The following is a 15,658-nucleotide window of genomic DNA, read 5'->3' as shown; positions in this document are numbered from 1 at the left end:
CAAACTATCAGATCTTTTGATTTTCTACTGACTTAGAGAAATAACAGCAGCATAAATTCCACACCCACTACCACGCATTCAATTTCCGGTAGCTAGTTAAAATGGAAACCAGGACAGCATGGATTCTCAGCTAGAGTTACAAGGACAAGTACGGTATCACCAGACACTTTCATAATATTGACATCAAGACTCTATAAAGTCTACACTTGGCATGAATATCCTGGCATATTATTTGTTATGTTAAAAAACATCTTAAATTATCTGGTAATTACAATAAAACAAATTCAATTCAAAATGAGCAAACACACACAATTCATGGGAAAATGTATGAAGTTGAAATAAATGTACTTGGGCCAAAATGTGATTTTGAGCATTTTTTAGGGTCAATATCTTTCTCTCTCCCCTACCCAAACCCCTTCCACTCCCCTAATACTTGTCACCCCAATGCCTACATACAAGTGTCTTGAATATACACAAAGTATACATTTTACCGCAACTCCAAACCAAAACCAGTCAGAAACACACAAAAATGGATATTTTAAAACCAATGATTTCATAAATTGTGACGTTTAATGTCATCATAACTTTCCTACTCAATTAATATTAAACATTGAACTTGATAAATATAAAACAGGATAAACTTGATCAACAAGTTTCTTAGAGTTGTCACTGACATTTTAAAAGATGCACACAAAATGTTTACATGAGTTAAAGGAGTAGGTTAAAGTACTGAAATTAACATTGAAAATTAACAAATCTCTTTGACACTAAAACTATACATCTTTTCTCAACAGCTGTCTCGGTAATTCATGTACTTTTCAGTGTTTTTGTTACGGTTACTACGCAGATCAAATTTCCACTGATTTTTTTCATGGTTTCACAACTAAATTGTGGTGTAATTACAAAATGTGAAACTTTTGTCAGTTTTAATTAACTGATTTCATGAATTGTTTTCTGTATTGGGTTTTAAAAATCTATTTCCAAAAAACACTGATTTCAAAAATAATTCTTTGTACTTGGGTAGCATTACATGTAAACTATACAGTTCCCCACACATGTGGTTTTCATCAATAATAGTCAAACATAGAAGATATATAACAAACTTTTAAGATTTACCCCGTTCTGTTACACCATATTGATGTTCTAGGCCCATTACACAATACTGAAAGCTCTTTGTACATAGTGGTCAGCCATTCAAATTTTCATGTTGGTCTATATAAAGGAACTGATTGAAGAGTGACGTCAAGCAATCAAAGTGTTCCTGTTTACAGAATTGGGTGTATGATCTGATGTATGGTAATACAAAAAACTGCATAGATATCGTCAATACTGACAGTATGACACAATCATTCTTTTATCCATAACAACATCTGACTTTTTTCACTGTGTTTGTGTTTGATGTACTGTAGTACATGACTGCATAGATTCCAGGCAATAATTTCAGTGCAGATGTTCCGTAAAGATGTTGTCAAAAACTACAGTGCAATCTTTGACATTTACTTGTGTATGCGGTACATGACCTCTTGTGACCTTTCCACTAAGGGATTTGTACCTTCTGGGTGTCTCTAAAGAACTATAGTAAATCCCTATAGATGCATGAAATAGGTTTAACAGGTGGCTTACTATACATGACACAATAGATAAAGGGTGACAAGATGTCTTTATATCATTGAAATCTGTCTACTAAACCACAGTATCAGCTTGTCCATATACATAGCCTAGATCTAGTCCTTTGGTATTACATATACACCCATGCTATCATGTATTGCAGATAGTTGTTGGTGCCCCTCCCCCTCCAAAAAAGGAGAGAAAAGCAAAGTTTTTCTCAGGTAAAATCATGTGAAATTACACGGTACACCAATGACATGCACTAATAACTTCACATGATGAAAGATGTTCTTGTTTTGAAGCAAATAAGTTTACAGAGTTACAGATTATTTTTAATTAAATTGTGGTCATATCAGAAATAATACAATTTGTTCAGTTCTCTACTAGTATTACCAGAAAAGTGTCACCTTTGCACTATTTTTTTTATAGACTACACACACTTTTGTATTTTTTCTTATTTCCTGTTTGTATCTTACTGTCACATTATGAAGAAGACAGAATTCAAATATTTAGATTTAGTGTTTCAAGTACCAATACGTACTTTTCAGATTTATGCTTTTCAGTGACAAACATTTCCCCGCCAAAATAATATAACAAAATGTGTATTTTTCTAAAATCTTTTCAGTCAATCTTCATTCTATTTTATATTTAAAAATAGAAACATGGCTTAGTTATCAGTTTGTCTCAATAATTAGATTAAAATTGACCAATTCTACAAAATCTTTCATGAAAATGAGCAAAATGTCATGATGCGGGCTAAAAAATGGCTGTCTGTATGAGCAAAATGTCATGATGCGGGCTAAAAATGGCTGTCTGTACAAGATTGACAGAGAAGTTGAACCAAGGTTGTTTTGTGTTTGCTAACTGACACATTGCAAATATGTTGGTCTAAATATGCTATGAACAATCTAACACCTAGTGGGTTATATATGTGACAAATTTACCAAACTCAGCAGGAAACTTTTTGACATTAAATTTGACATTTATTATAATTGAACGAAATATTTAACTTTCTTCTGTTTGTTTACAGTTTACAACAGTATTGTACTCAGTATATACAGACACACCACCAGACTTGACACTGGAAGTGTATTTATTTCTCTTATCAGCAGGTGTATAAGATATGCCTTTTAGGCTTTGCATATTTATTTTTTCATTTACTTTCTACATATACACATGTATAGTGGCATTGTGTTCTAGAGAGTCTGAGAGGAAGAAATCAAACTTTTTAACTCCTTTTCCTGAGTTGTTCACACCTGTGGTCATAAGTCGTAAGTACTTCAAATATTTTGGAACTTTGCCAAATATAGAAACTCTTGACTAATCCTTTGCAAACAGGAAAAAAGTTTTGACTAATTTGTGTCTTGTTTACAAGAGAATTATTTATCTCATTTCTATACAGTATTAACAGTTTTGGTATTTTGAATTTAACTGATGACAAAGTTTGAGCAAGGTAAGGGAATTTGAGAGACCCCCTGCAGTTTGTTCTTGAATTTAAATCGGACGAAAAAAGTTTTCCTGTCTAAAAAGCAAATGTTCAAGTCATTACTAATTGCGGTTGTATTCTGCTATAAAAGTGTTGTTCAGACTGAGAATGATATTTTGAAATAGTGAATTGTTCTGCATGATATCCCCACCACTTCATTAGTGGTCTGAGCCACCATCACTCCCCTAATCATCCTTCCACTATAAATATGGCTGACCACAATGTACAACTGTATATAGTATAAAAATAGAAACTCTACATTATTGTATTTCAAGATACTGGTAAAATACATATACACATTTGTAGTGTTTTACTTTCATACTGAGATGAAAAGACAGTGTAAAATAATCACTAAATGTATCAAAAGATGAGGTCAGATGAAAGAAGTTTGGTACATTTGCTTCAAATGGCATGCAAAGGTAATTTGGTTTATGAATTAACATATATGTCTGAACATTGAGTGACAGAATGTAAATCTAACGAAATGAAATAAAGTATGTCACCATGTTTGACGCTTCACATATCATATTTCAATACTGTCGGGGGGGGGGGGGGGGGGGTGTGAAGAGTAGAAACTGTAATGACTGCACTTTCCAACATATTTGTGGGAGCTATTCTGCTTGGCTGACATATTAATGTGGAATTAAGCAGTTTCATACTGACAGACTTGTTGAAAGACACAATATTCTACTAGTAGACTGTAGTAGTATTAGACCACATCAAAGGTTCATATGAAGACACAAAATCAAGCAGCCATATACTGTAAACCTGCATATTTTCACGACTAGAAAATTTTGCGATTTTACAGTCTTCATGTAGTTCACAAAGATTAATTTTCAGTAATAACCATACTGGTACATTGCATTATGCAGAAATATATATTTTCGCTACTACTTATTTTCGCGTTTTTGTTTTGTAGCGAAATTAGCGAAAATAAATCTTACGCGAACATTTCCAGGTTTACAGTATTGTCTACTATTATCTCTTACAAAGCCTTGGTATTATCTTTATCTGTTAAAATATTTTGTCTTTCAATCAAAAGTCTGTTCATTGCCAGAAATAAACATAATTATCACTTTGCTATTGAATGTAAGTCAATGTATGTACTTGACATCTGAAAACCATAATATGTGGTGGGGTGGGGGTGTCCTTAGTATGTTACATCCATGCCTACAGCAACAGCACATCATTGTTTACTTTATTCTATCAGACCTCACCCTCTGAATTGCTTTTTATGGGAATGTCAATATGACTTAGTCTGTAAGTTATGACATGATTAGCTCATAGTGTACCATGACACGTCATATTGTACAGACAAGGAATGACTTAGTCTGTAAGTTATGATGTGATTAGATCATAGCATACCATGACACGTCATATTGTACAGACTAGGAATGACTTAGTCTGTATGTTACCAAGTGATTAGCTCATAGCATACCATGACACGTCATATTGTACAGACTAGGAATGACTTAGTCTGTAAGTTATGATGTGATTAGCTCATAGTGTACCATGACAGGTCATATCGTACAGACTACATGTAGGAATAACTTTACTAGTCAAAGTGTTGTGTTTCAAGAAAGTAACCAGGTTGAATAAAACATTAAAATGTAATAATAATCATAATGAGCTGCACTGTTCAGAAAAATGAAATTTCTTCTAATAAATCTGAATATAGTACAAAACATACTTGTTAAAATTTAGAGTTCAATTATCTCATCATCGTCACTCAGGTATTGTTCTTCCATTGCTTCTGCCATCCTTGCATGAGCCTCAGATTCTGTCTTGGAGATTTCACTTTCCCTGTCAAGTTCAGAGTCATTTGATACATTTAGAAGATCGGTCTCTGCTTCATCAAAGACATCTGCATGCTGCTGACTGCTCTCACAACCATTTTCTAGCAACTGTTGAAACTGTTCATTGATTTCTGTAGATGGATATGGTGGCTGTGTCCCAAAGTATTGTAACATTTTGTCAGAATGCTGTTCGGTGGAGTATGGATGATGTTGCATACTACGACTCTGTTGAATGTTGATAATTTTACGTTTATCAATCGGACTTCTCTCCATAGAAACTTGAGAATACTGTCTCTTTCCACTGATGGAGAGGTTAGAGTTTCCTAGTTTTGAAAATGATTCTTTCAGTCTCTGTGGTAAACTCTGTTTTGATGAGGTTACTGAATTTGACCTTCTGGCTAAATCAGTCATGGAAAAGCTGACATTATTCAATTTTGGCTCATTGCCAAGATCCTGTTGCGAAACTGAAGTCATATTACTATTATTCTGCTCTGGTAGATTCACATGTCCATTTAGATTTGTTTTATTTATACTATGTGTACTCATTGTCCTTCCAAAGTGGAATGCAGGGAAACCTTTTCCAGTGAGCACATTTTCAATACTTCCACCAAGGCTTAGGGATGATAACTGACTGGGACTGAATGCTGCAGATGAATCGCCGCGTGATCCGTCAGGACTATTCAAAGAGTTCAGGTTACTGTGCGATGAGGTCAAAATTCCCCTACTAAGGTCTGTTGTAATGTAAAGGTTTTTACTGTTGTGATTAGCATGATCGACACTAACGTTTGCCAATGGCTGACATTCAAGTAATTCGTACTGATGATTAGTAAATGGATGAGCAGCATCAAATTCTGGAATATGCATATCATTATCTGATGATTCCGAGTACTGATATCTGTTGACATCTCTTCCAGTTATTTCATGTTTGTTATGTCCACAGCAGGACTGACATATTAAAAGTCTAACAGTACGACATGGTGTACCGTGTTTCCTCTCCCCTGTCCTTGTGTACCTGAATGGTTGAGTTGCAACATAACTCATTGTTACACACATTCCAAATTCACAAATCCGGAAAGAAAACTGGAAAACCCACCAGGGCCAAGGTTGCGGAGCTTCATGTCTTCCATGTATTCCGTAGACTTCCACCATTCCATACAGCTGGAGTCCACAACACATTATTCCTAGTACAGCAGTAATTAGAGTTACCTTGACTGCTGTCCCTAAACTTGTCCGTGACTTTTTCCTCATTGGTTTTATTCCTGGCAGGGCATAAACTGCTTTCTGTAAGCTCATCTTTCTCATCTGTTTCAGTCTGTGAACTGTTGAACTGTAGAGTCTCTTAAAAATGTACAGATAACTAATTGACAGTATAAGTCCCCAGACTACAAATGCTCCCTGGCAGACGAGAAGCAAATATTTAGCTCTGGATGTGAAGCCAACAATAAGGTCTGATGTCACAGACAATGCAAAATGAAATAATATTATAAAGGTTAAAATTCTCACTTTTTGAATCTTACGAGAAACAAGTTGCATTTTTGTTGATTGTAATAAGGCAAGAAATAAAATACTGAAAGCAGAGGTTAAACATGGAAATCCAAGACTGTGGAGAAAATAAGCAACAGCTGGAGGGAAGAATTCATTTGAATTGTAGGCATCCACCAATAAATACACGGCACGATCCAATCCAATCAGTAACATGATAAAATTCAATGCAAGGAAATATGCCTGACTAAGTAGACGACGGATTCTAAGTCGAATAATACTGATCAGTGAATATAATGCCAGCAGAGCAAATAAAGATCCCATTGTATAAATGTGGATTTCCCAGGCAACTCCCCATTTTGCCTTGGCTTCTTCCCATTCTGGTGATGGCTCTGCATGCGTTGGCATTCCTGATTCAGGTTCTGTTTCTGGTTCAGATCCATTTCCTGGTTCAGATCCTGTTTCTGGTTCAGATCCTGTTTCTGGTTCAGATCCTGTTTCTGGTTCAGATCCTGTTTCTGGTTCAGATCCCCTTTCTGGTTCAGATCCTGTTTCTGGTTCAGATCCTGTTTCTGGTTCAGATCCCCTTTCTGGTTCAGATCCTGTTTCTGGTTCAGATCCTGTTTCTGGTTCTCCACTGGGATGATCTTCTGGATGTCCTTCTGGTTTTGGTTCATTTGTGGTCTCTGGATGAGGTTCAGATTCTGGTTCAGACTCTGGTTCTCCTTCGGGTTCTGGCTCTGGTTCTACTTCTGGTCTTCCCTTTCCCTTTGAGGAATTGTCTCTCTCAGTGGTACTTGTGGTTCTCTGTGTTGTTGTGGATTCTGTAATAACTACTGGTGTTGTCGTTATTTCTCTTGTAGTTTTATCTGTTGTAATTTGTTTACTTGTAGGAATAGTAGCTACCTTTGGTGGCACTGTTTGCACTTTCATGGTTGTTGAACTTGCTTCAGTTGTTTTCCTCTCTGTAGTTGTTTTCTTGGTTGTTGTCTGTACAGTTGTTGGAACATGAGTTGTTGTTAGTGGCTGTGTAGTCAGTTTCTGAATGGTTGTTTTACCTTTTGTTGTCAATCTAATTGTCGACCCAACTGTGCTTGTTTTGGATCTTGCTGTGGTTTGCAATCTAGTGGTGATATCGAGTACAGGCTTTGTTGAAGTTGTCAGTGTGGTGGCTTTACTTATTAATGGAGTCATTGTGGTTTGTCCATTTGTTGAAGGTACTATAGTGGTTTGCTGTGTAGTTAAGTCTTCTAATAAATCAGTATGTAGTACTTTATTTGTTGAAATAATTGGCAGCGATGATGCATTGACTTTAGATACTGTGCTACTGTTTATGGCATGGGCTGTTGGTGTAGACATAGACATATTATCTGTATGAATGTCTGTGGTTGAAACTTGAATTTCAGGAATGTCTGGTTGTCTTGGAGTTGTTATGAAACCATTATCAAAATCTGTGGCATTGGTATTCTTTACATAGGAATGAGTTGTACTAGTAACACTTTCATTTTGTTTGTGAACTCCTTCAGTTTGTGAAAAACTTGACTCAGACGTAAATTCTCGATGTGGAGTCACAGGACTTGTGACGACAGTTCCTGAAGTAGGCTGACTGGAAGGCATCATTGGTTGAATTTCTACACTAGTGGCTGACAATGAAACAAAAGTTCCTGAAGTAGGCTGACTGGAAGTCATCGTTGGTTGAATTTCTACACTAGAGGCTGACAATGAAACAACATATGGCACCTGGCCTTGGGTTGTTGACCTTTGCAATGATGGTGTAGTACTGGCTGTGTTAACTAAATTGTTTGTAATCACAGCAGATGGACTACTGTCTAGGCTAAAATCAGCACTTGTTGAAACCTGAGGGTTTCCGGCGACTGTTGGAGATGTAGAAACTAAGGACGACAATGTCTGACTTGTAGATATCATGTCTGTATCTTTAGTCGGAGTAGATAAGGTAGTGACCACTGTACTACTTGGATGTAAACTTTCTGTCCTTGGCACATGGCTATCAGCTATGGAATGTGAAGGAGTCTTAGCGTGATAATTAGTGACAATACTTGCCATTCTTGGTTTTGTTGTGATGGCATAATCAGTGGACAGTGTAAACAGTTCTGTACCTTTGGTCATTGACATTTGTGGCAGTACTTCGCTTGGGAGCACAGACTCCAATAAAATACTATTTTCCACCTGATCTGATTTCATTACACTCTTTTGTTGGTAAATATCTGAATTGTCACTGTTAATTTGCTGTGTAGTAGTGGTCTGCTGGAAACTAGGCGAAGGCTGTATTGTTCCTGAATTGGTCAAACTAATTGGTCCCGCATGTGATAGGGATGATATCATCAAGGTTTTTGTTTGGGAAAAGTCTCTTGATGATGTTATCAAAGGTTTTGATTGAAAAAAGTCTTTTTCTGTACTCAAAGAAGGCAGGATAGTAGTACTGTGTGTAATGTCATTCAAAGACATCAATGTTGCTGGGTTAGACTGTAATGAAACCATTCTGGCTGTACTCTCTAAAATAGTTTGCATTGTTTGTTTACTTTGAGTCGGCTGAATCAACTTGGAATATTTGGTGACAGAATTTTCCGTAACTGAAGACTTCATTGTTGGATGAATGTTGATTGTCGGTGCAATTTTGGAAGGCAGAGAAGAAAATGGTGTTAGCAATCCATCAAATGGTTTGTCAGAGTGGTGTACAAACATTGTTGATGTGGTTCCCATAACTGGTTTCACCTCATTGCTTACAGACTGTGTCTGTGTGTACCCTGCGGTCATTGAAATCTTGCTAATATAATTACGTTGTATTGTGGATAAAGAGATCTGTGGAAGGTTTACAGTGACTGTATGATTTACATGCTGTGAATGAATTGTGCTTTCTTCTGTTGTCGGACCCCTTACTGGGTCCATTTTAGTATTCTCTCTATTTAGGCCAGGTGAGATTTCATTGTGCACACTTTCCTCAGTCGGTAGTCCTACAGAAAGTGTCCGATTCCTGGTTGTTTTAGGGTTAAGCAATGAATTACCACTAGTTTGTATGTCCGGAATAGTAGAAACTCTTATATGAGTAGTACTGCTAGGTTGTGTCGGTAGAATTGCAGTATTCATTTGCAGAGGTACAGAGTTCAGTTGTGAAAGTGTTGTTGACTGTAGTCCATCATGTGTTGATTTTGTACTGGTCTTTTCACTACTCTGACTTGGTTCACTGCCATTAAATCCAGAGGTGGTCCACATACTAGTTTTCTTTACCCTTTCTCCATCACCGCTATTACTCAACGGATTGGTCAAATCAATACCCTCCAGCACTGCTTCATTGCCTATATTCTCTGCATCTAAACTTTTATCAATCTTTGTACCATCAACAACTAACCAGGGCTGTTTAGTTGCATGCTTGCTTTCTTCCACTAGTTTATTGTCCAGCTGTGCCTGACTCTGTATAACACACAACAGTAAAAATATTGGCAGCAATGACACTGCCTTCCCTAACTGGATGTACCACATGTTGGAGTATTTGTGTAGCTACAGTAAAAACTGGAATCAAACTTTGTTTTTGGTCCAAGCGTCCTCATTATCTTTATCACCATGGAAACATATGCTATCTACTCGGAATTCATTACCTGTACCTTGATCAATTGTTGGTCATACAGACTACTGGATGTAGAGCCTGAATGTAAAAAGAAGAAAAAACATGAATTATTTCCTGTGAAGTAACCTTTGTACACATTCCTAATATTTGCTTGGAGCAATGTTCAATCATTTTGTAGTCAAAGTTTCTGTTACTCTTCAGTCTGACAATGTCTGCTAATAATGTCTCACCATAGGACATAAAAATATCAGCTGTTCTTCCTCACATGACAAAATTTCACTATAACTATTCAATATGGTCGTCAGTACATCTTCTGCAACAAATGTTACCTTGCAAACACTGTAAAATATTACTATTTAAAGTTTAAATAAACACTCCCCCCCCCCAATATGACTCCCATGCACTTAGATTAGTACTATCTTATCAGTGGATCAAGGAGAATTGAATAAGATCAATTCATTCTTTTTATTTAGTACCAACTTTTACACAGCCCTCTCTGACTGACAACTGTTTTGCATCAAATTTTCACCATAATCCAACATTGCCTTTCAAGTACATCTAGATCTAGTTTAATTATCAACAGCTGTGCAAAAAAACATGTATTCAGATATAACAAAAATTAACAAAATATGACATATTCCATAATTAAAAATGCTAGACCATAGGGTTATTTTTTGGACATCATGTACTGAAAGTCACTTACAAGTGTTTTTGCTACCAAACTTGACATAACTCTAATATATTTCCATCTCAGATACATTGTAATTTGTCTTGGTTGTCTGAGATTCTGATGGAAATCTGAGAAGTAATTATAGTGACAATTTTGATGATGGAGCACTTAGCTATCAAAGTTGCACACTTACAACACTCACAGTGTACTATATAAGTATATCAATATCTATACATATTTTCATAACAAAGAAAAGAAATAAAAAGCATAGGCGGCAAGTCTTGGGGATTTCATATAATTTGATTTAAGCAAGTTGTTCAAATAAGTCAATATTTTTAGCACCAAAATAAATAAAATTAAAAAGTAAGGAAAATACTTCACGTTACAGTAACTACTATGCATAGAGCATAACTTTAAGTCACTTGAATACAAAGGGACAAAGAAATACAATTTCACAAAATTATAGAGGGTTTAGAAAGGACAAGATGAACTGTCTACTTTGCCAACCCCAGACAAAAGTCCCAGGTGTATTTTATAGACAAAACCGAAGTTGGCCAGTTGTACTTTTATACCATAATAAACAATTCATGTGGAATGCATGAAATACAATTACAACGGCCTTGAACTTCCAGATTATAAGTACAGACAGTAATTTCAAAGCTTAGTTGGCAAGATTCCCAAATTATAGTAATTTAGGAGTAAATATTGCATGGTGTCTAATTCTAGTTTGGTAGCACAGTTTGATTTTGTCTTCTATATTTCAGAACTAGTCTGTGCAAAGTTACAGTATGACTGTCTACCTTTTGTTCTTTTTAGAAATGCACTTTGGTCAGGTTGCTTGATTATTGGAGTGAATTATTGGCAAGAGACTGGAAAAATTCACACTTTCTTGTTAGCTATTAGTACAGAAATTGCCGTTTAATTAAAGTGGTACCATGATTAATTGAAGATCATACTTACGCAATAGTGTCGACTAATAACATACTTTAACACGTAACATAGAAACCGTATGACACATGATGGGGTACTACTATGTAGCTAATGGCATCCTAGTCCATTCAAACACTAATTAGTGTAATGATACAGGTCTTGTCAAGCCCGAGCAGAGAGCTATCCAACAGAGTTCTTTTCGAAGTTCTTGTCGTTCGTATTTCCTGGCATCGATTGGTTTGTCATGTACAGTGACTGACTGACTGAGTGAGTGACGCATGGAACGCCTATGTCCGAAGCTCAAAACTTGTCACACAATGTTGGTAAACGGACTCCCCCACACTACTGACTCTACAAACACGATACAGTTGGAGCTTACCCGGCGCGATCTTGACTGTTGATTTGAACGTACACTTACAATGAATGATTCACAAGTGACGCGAAGACAACGACGACCACGCTAACTAACAAAGAACCTCTAAAGTCTAGGTGGTATTCGGGCACCATATGTCCATTCAGTCTTTCAGAGGATTAGTGCAAACTCCAATGTCCTCACGCAGGTGAACTTTATCACAGTGCCCGAAACAGCTTCGAACAATATTCACACGATTGGCGGAAATGACATCATCTGTAATTTGGCCAAGACAACATCAAATTCTCTGGGAGTGCAGAACAAGTGGGCGTGTTAAAGTACAATGATAGCCCATCGGTTAACGCGATTCCAATAATATGCACATAGGCGATACTGCGTGTTTTAAATACTTTTGTATAATGCCTTTTTGTCAGCATTGTTGTCTTTATGTCACCATGCGTAAAATAATACATGATGCGATGACTGGTCGTGCGAGTTCAGCCCTTGCAATATGCTATACCTATTTAAAAATGGAAGATTCCGCGCTAAATTTGATTAAAACTTTATAAAAGCGCGGTAGACCCCCTACATTGAACATGTTGAAGGTCAAGTTGAAAGAAGAAAAGTAAATTTGTTTACCTCTATGTATTACGAATTATTAACAGTTCGATGCCAGTGAATAAACTTGTTACACTCCCAAGGCTTTAGTCCATACAACTTGAAGGTTTGTCACCAAATATAAAAAAAGACAGGTCCACCTCAAGTGGCCTTTTCACCTGTTTAAAAGGCAGCTAATTATATATTAATTAGAAACTACACGTCTGGACATAGACCCTCCGTTGGTGGAGGGTCTATGGTCTGGGGAACGGGAAAAGCTTTTACTTCCATGCTTTTAAGAAGTCCGCTTTCATGTAACTAAACGAAAACATGTATTTCATTTGGGTTAATAATACCACCGTTCTATAAAAGCTCAAAATAATACACGCTTTACAGCCTTCTTTTATATTTACATTCGCAGGCCATGTTTCAAAACGAAGAGGCGCCCATTTCCAGAACAAAAACAACAAATCAAATGGCGAAGAAAATGTAGATAAACAAAAAACATTAACATTATTTTAAATATTAAATATAAATTCTTTGTCCGTGGGGTTTGACCCATCTTGCCAGTTGACGCAGTTGAAACAATGAGAGCTTATGACTAAACAGGAACCAACTGATAAACCTGTGATTGAAGTGTCATAATTATATCATTTCTATTACACCAGTATTGTCTAATTTTCAAGCAAGTTCGAACAAACAAGTCTCAAAGATGGTAGTTGGAACGAGATTATCAAATATTGTACGATGGCTACATACTGGTGTAATAGAAATGATATAACTATGACAGAAGATTCACCTGCCAAACTGTGTTCATCTTGGTTTTTAAAGTTTAATAGAACAATATGTTGTTTCACAACTTAATTAAAAACGATAATATATATGTCTGCGTTGTCAAACCATTGACTCACAATCCAAAGCTTTATAACATTATCAAGCCAATCAGATAAAGTAGGGAGCTTGGTTAGGGACTCGACAAAGCAAAGGCATGTATTAAATTTGCAAATATAAACATTGAATTTGAAGGTGTATATACTGTTCGTGATATTTTGTATTGTGTTTGTATCGAAGGTATAAAGCTTATAAGCTATCAATAATATACTTGTGTGGTCTTCATCAATATTTAGTTTTGGAAAAGCCACCAAACCAGAACTGGAATACAATATTTTATAAGTATTCCAGGGTGTCCTCACAGTCTACCAGTTACATGTAATCATCGAGTGGTACCGGTCAGTACCGGTGTCGGTGACCGATAAGCAACTTGGCCTAGCCGTCTAGTCAATGGACCGCAGCAGAACAGATAAACTTCAATGTCAAAAAGATAATTTTGATGTCTTCGATAAACATAGACAATGAAGGCCTGTTTATTTCCGCTACATGTTTATTTTTCGTTTTGTTTGGTTCTATTTCACCTTATACCTCGGCCTTATACAGTTGTTTTGTATAATGTTTCAACATGTATATACACCCTTTGTCTCCATTTGTCCTCCAAGTATTCAGCACACTATGGTCATGGTTAATCTTGTTAGGCCTACACTGTGAGTGTACGAATACGGAATACATGTGTGCAAAGTTTCATCTCAGTAAAAAAAGTATTTGTCTCCAAAACTTGTTCGGTCAAGGCCAACTTCGCAGCTGATGGTAATTAATTTTGTAGACATATATCCGTGTCTGTCTAAATGGTCAATTTTCTCGCTTGTACAAAATTATGATCTTCGCATAGCTTCTAATTATTTGATTCTGTAATATCCGAATACTATAATAGTAAACATGATCAGGAAGTCACTTGTAAGATGTATGACAGACTTGTCAAAATTACTCAAATACTATTATTATATTCAAACATATCAATATTACATTACAAAAATTATAGGAATATTTTACCTATGCATGACTTCCCGCCACATTCCAATCAAGGGACGATGAAGTCCAGTATGAAACTCGACAAATCGCCAGGGTTTTTGACAGTATTTTCATCAAAAATAAAATAAAACACACTTCTAGATACAATGAGGGTAATTTGAATATAGACATGGTACCCGTATTTAGCTAGTCTGGGTGCTAGCTGTGGGTGATCGAAGGTATAAATTGTAACGATACTGTATAGGAACTTGACTAGTATTTAAGTTGGCGAAGGTTGACAGTATGACATCATGTAGGTACGTTTTCTTGGAAAGAGCGACGTGTGTTTTAACAAGTACCTGTGTACCTGTATACGTCATATCCTCCACCACTATAAACCTACTACCGTATTAATCAAGTTTTTAGTTCCTCGTATTTACAAAAATGAAATAAAACTAGCAACCATTCTTGTTTCAGAAAAATCGGTGAGCTGATGTTTTCAAAAAAGCTTTGTAAACTAAAGTTTGACTACCATATGTTCAGTTTCTGTGGCATAGTACATGTAATGTTATCATTTTATTTCATTACAATCCATTGTACAGTAACCCCGAATCATTCGCCTGGATCATTGTTTTCTTTGTAGTACTGGTACATAAAATAAGTTAACATCTACGTTATTCAGAAAGTTAGGGGCTAAGTCATATCAGTAATACCGCATTGGATGGGGCAGTTCGAGGAGGAATATTTATATTCATAATGAAAAGTTACACACTTTATGTTTGTCAGATGACGACATAGATCAGAAAGCTTCGTGGCCTTGGATAAGATTGTTGATTATGGAAGCTTTAGTAAATACACATTTCATCAATATGTATTTCAACGAAATTCCTTTGGCCTTTTTGTAGAAATATTTCATACATGATTGAAATACGGATTGACAATACCAACAGTTTAATCATTAAATGACGGCATGCTATCATACCACAAATCATTCCCCATATGTTAAAGTTTATAGCGAATTCCTGAAGTCCAACCGTTACATCCTTCTCAATTTCTCACCCCATCAAGTTTCTCATCTTAGACCCCGCTAAATTCAGGTCATTACTTGACATTGTCTACACTATAAAATTATAATTTGTTTTATTTTTCAGTGAATAGTCGACAAGTGTGCGTGTCAAATTGTGTCAATAACTCGAATTGAACAGTATCTATAAGTAAAATTTGTAGTGATAGTATCAGAAAACAAACACCAATATTGTCAACCTCACATACTTGAATGCTGCCCTCTATCGATAATCATATGTAATCGTTT

At 36.1% G+C, this 15,658-nt stretch overlaps 1 protein-coding gene across 3 annotated transcripts; it reads right to left on the bottom strand.

Moving 5' to 3' along the window:
• Positions 1-551: 551 nt before the first annotated feature.
• On the bottom strand, positions 552-15,008 carry LOC144441035 (uncharacterized). 3 transcript variants are annotated; one of them, XM_078130564.1, is made up of 3 exons: positions 11,586-12,474; positions 8,058-10,033; positions 552-7,985 (listed from the first exon to the last, which is right to left on the bottom strand). In XM_078130564.1, the coding sequence occupies exons 2-3, from the start codon at positions 9,868-9,870 to the stop codon at positions 4,795-4,797; spliced, it is 5,004 nt and encodes a 1,667-aa protein (XP_077986690.1). In that variant the 5' UTR covers positions 9,871-10,033; positions 11,586-12,474; the 3' UTR covers positions 552-4,794. The 3 variants fall into 3 exon arrangements, with proteins under 3 accessions (XP_077986690.1, XP_077986682.1, XP_077986675.1); XM_078130556.1 differs by lacking the exon at positions 11,586-12,474 and adding an exon at positions 14,389-15,008 and having other exon boundaries at positions 552-10,033; XM_078130549.1 differs by having other exon boundaries at positions 552-10,033.
• Positions 15,009-15,658: the final 650 nt, after the last annotated feature.

The sequence above is a fragment of the Glandiceps talaboti genome, chromosome 1, assembly GCF_964340395.1.
Source record: "Glandiceps talaboti chromosome 1, keGlaTala1.1, whole genome shotgun sequence".
Classification (NCBI taxonomy): Eukaryota; Metazoa; Hemichordata; class Enteropneusta; family Spengelidae; genus Glandiceps; species Glandiceps talaboti.
The sequence above is the reverse complement of the archived record's forward strand: the minus strand, read 5'-3'. Positions and strand labels throughout refer to the sequence as shown.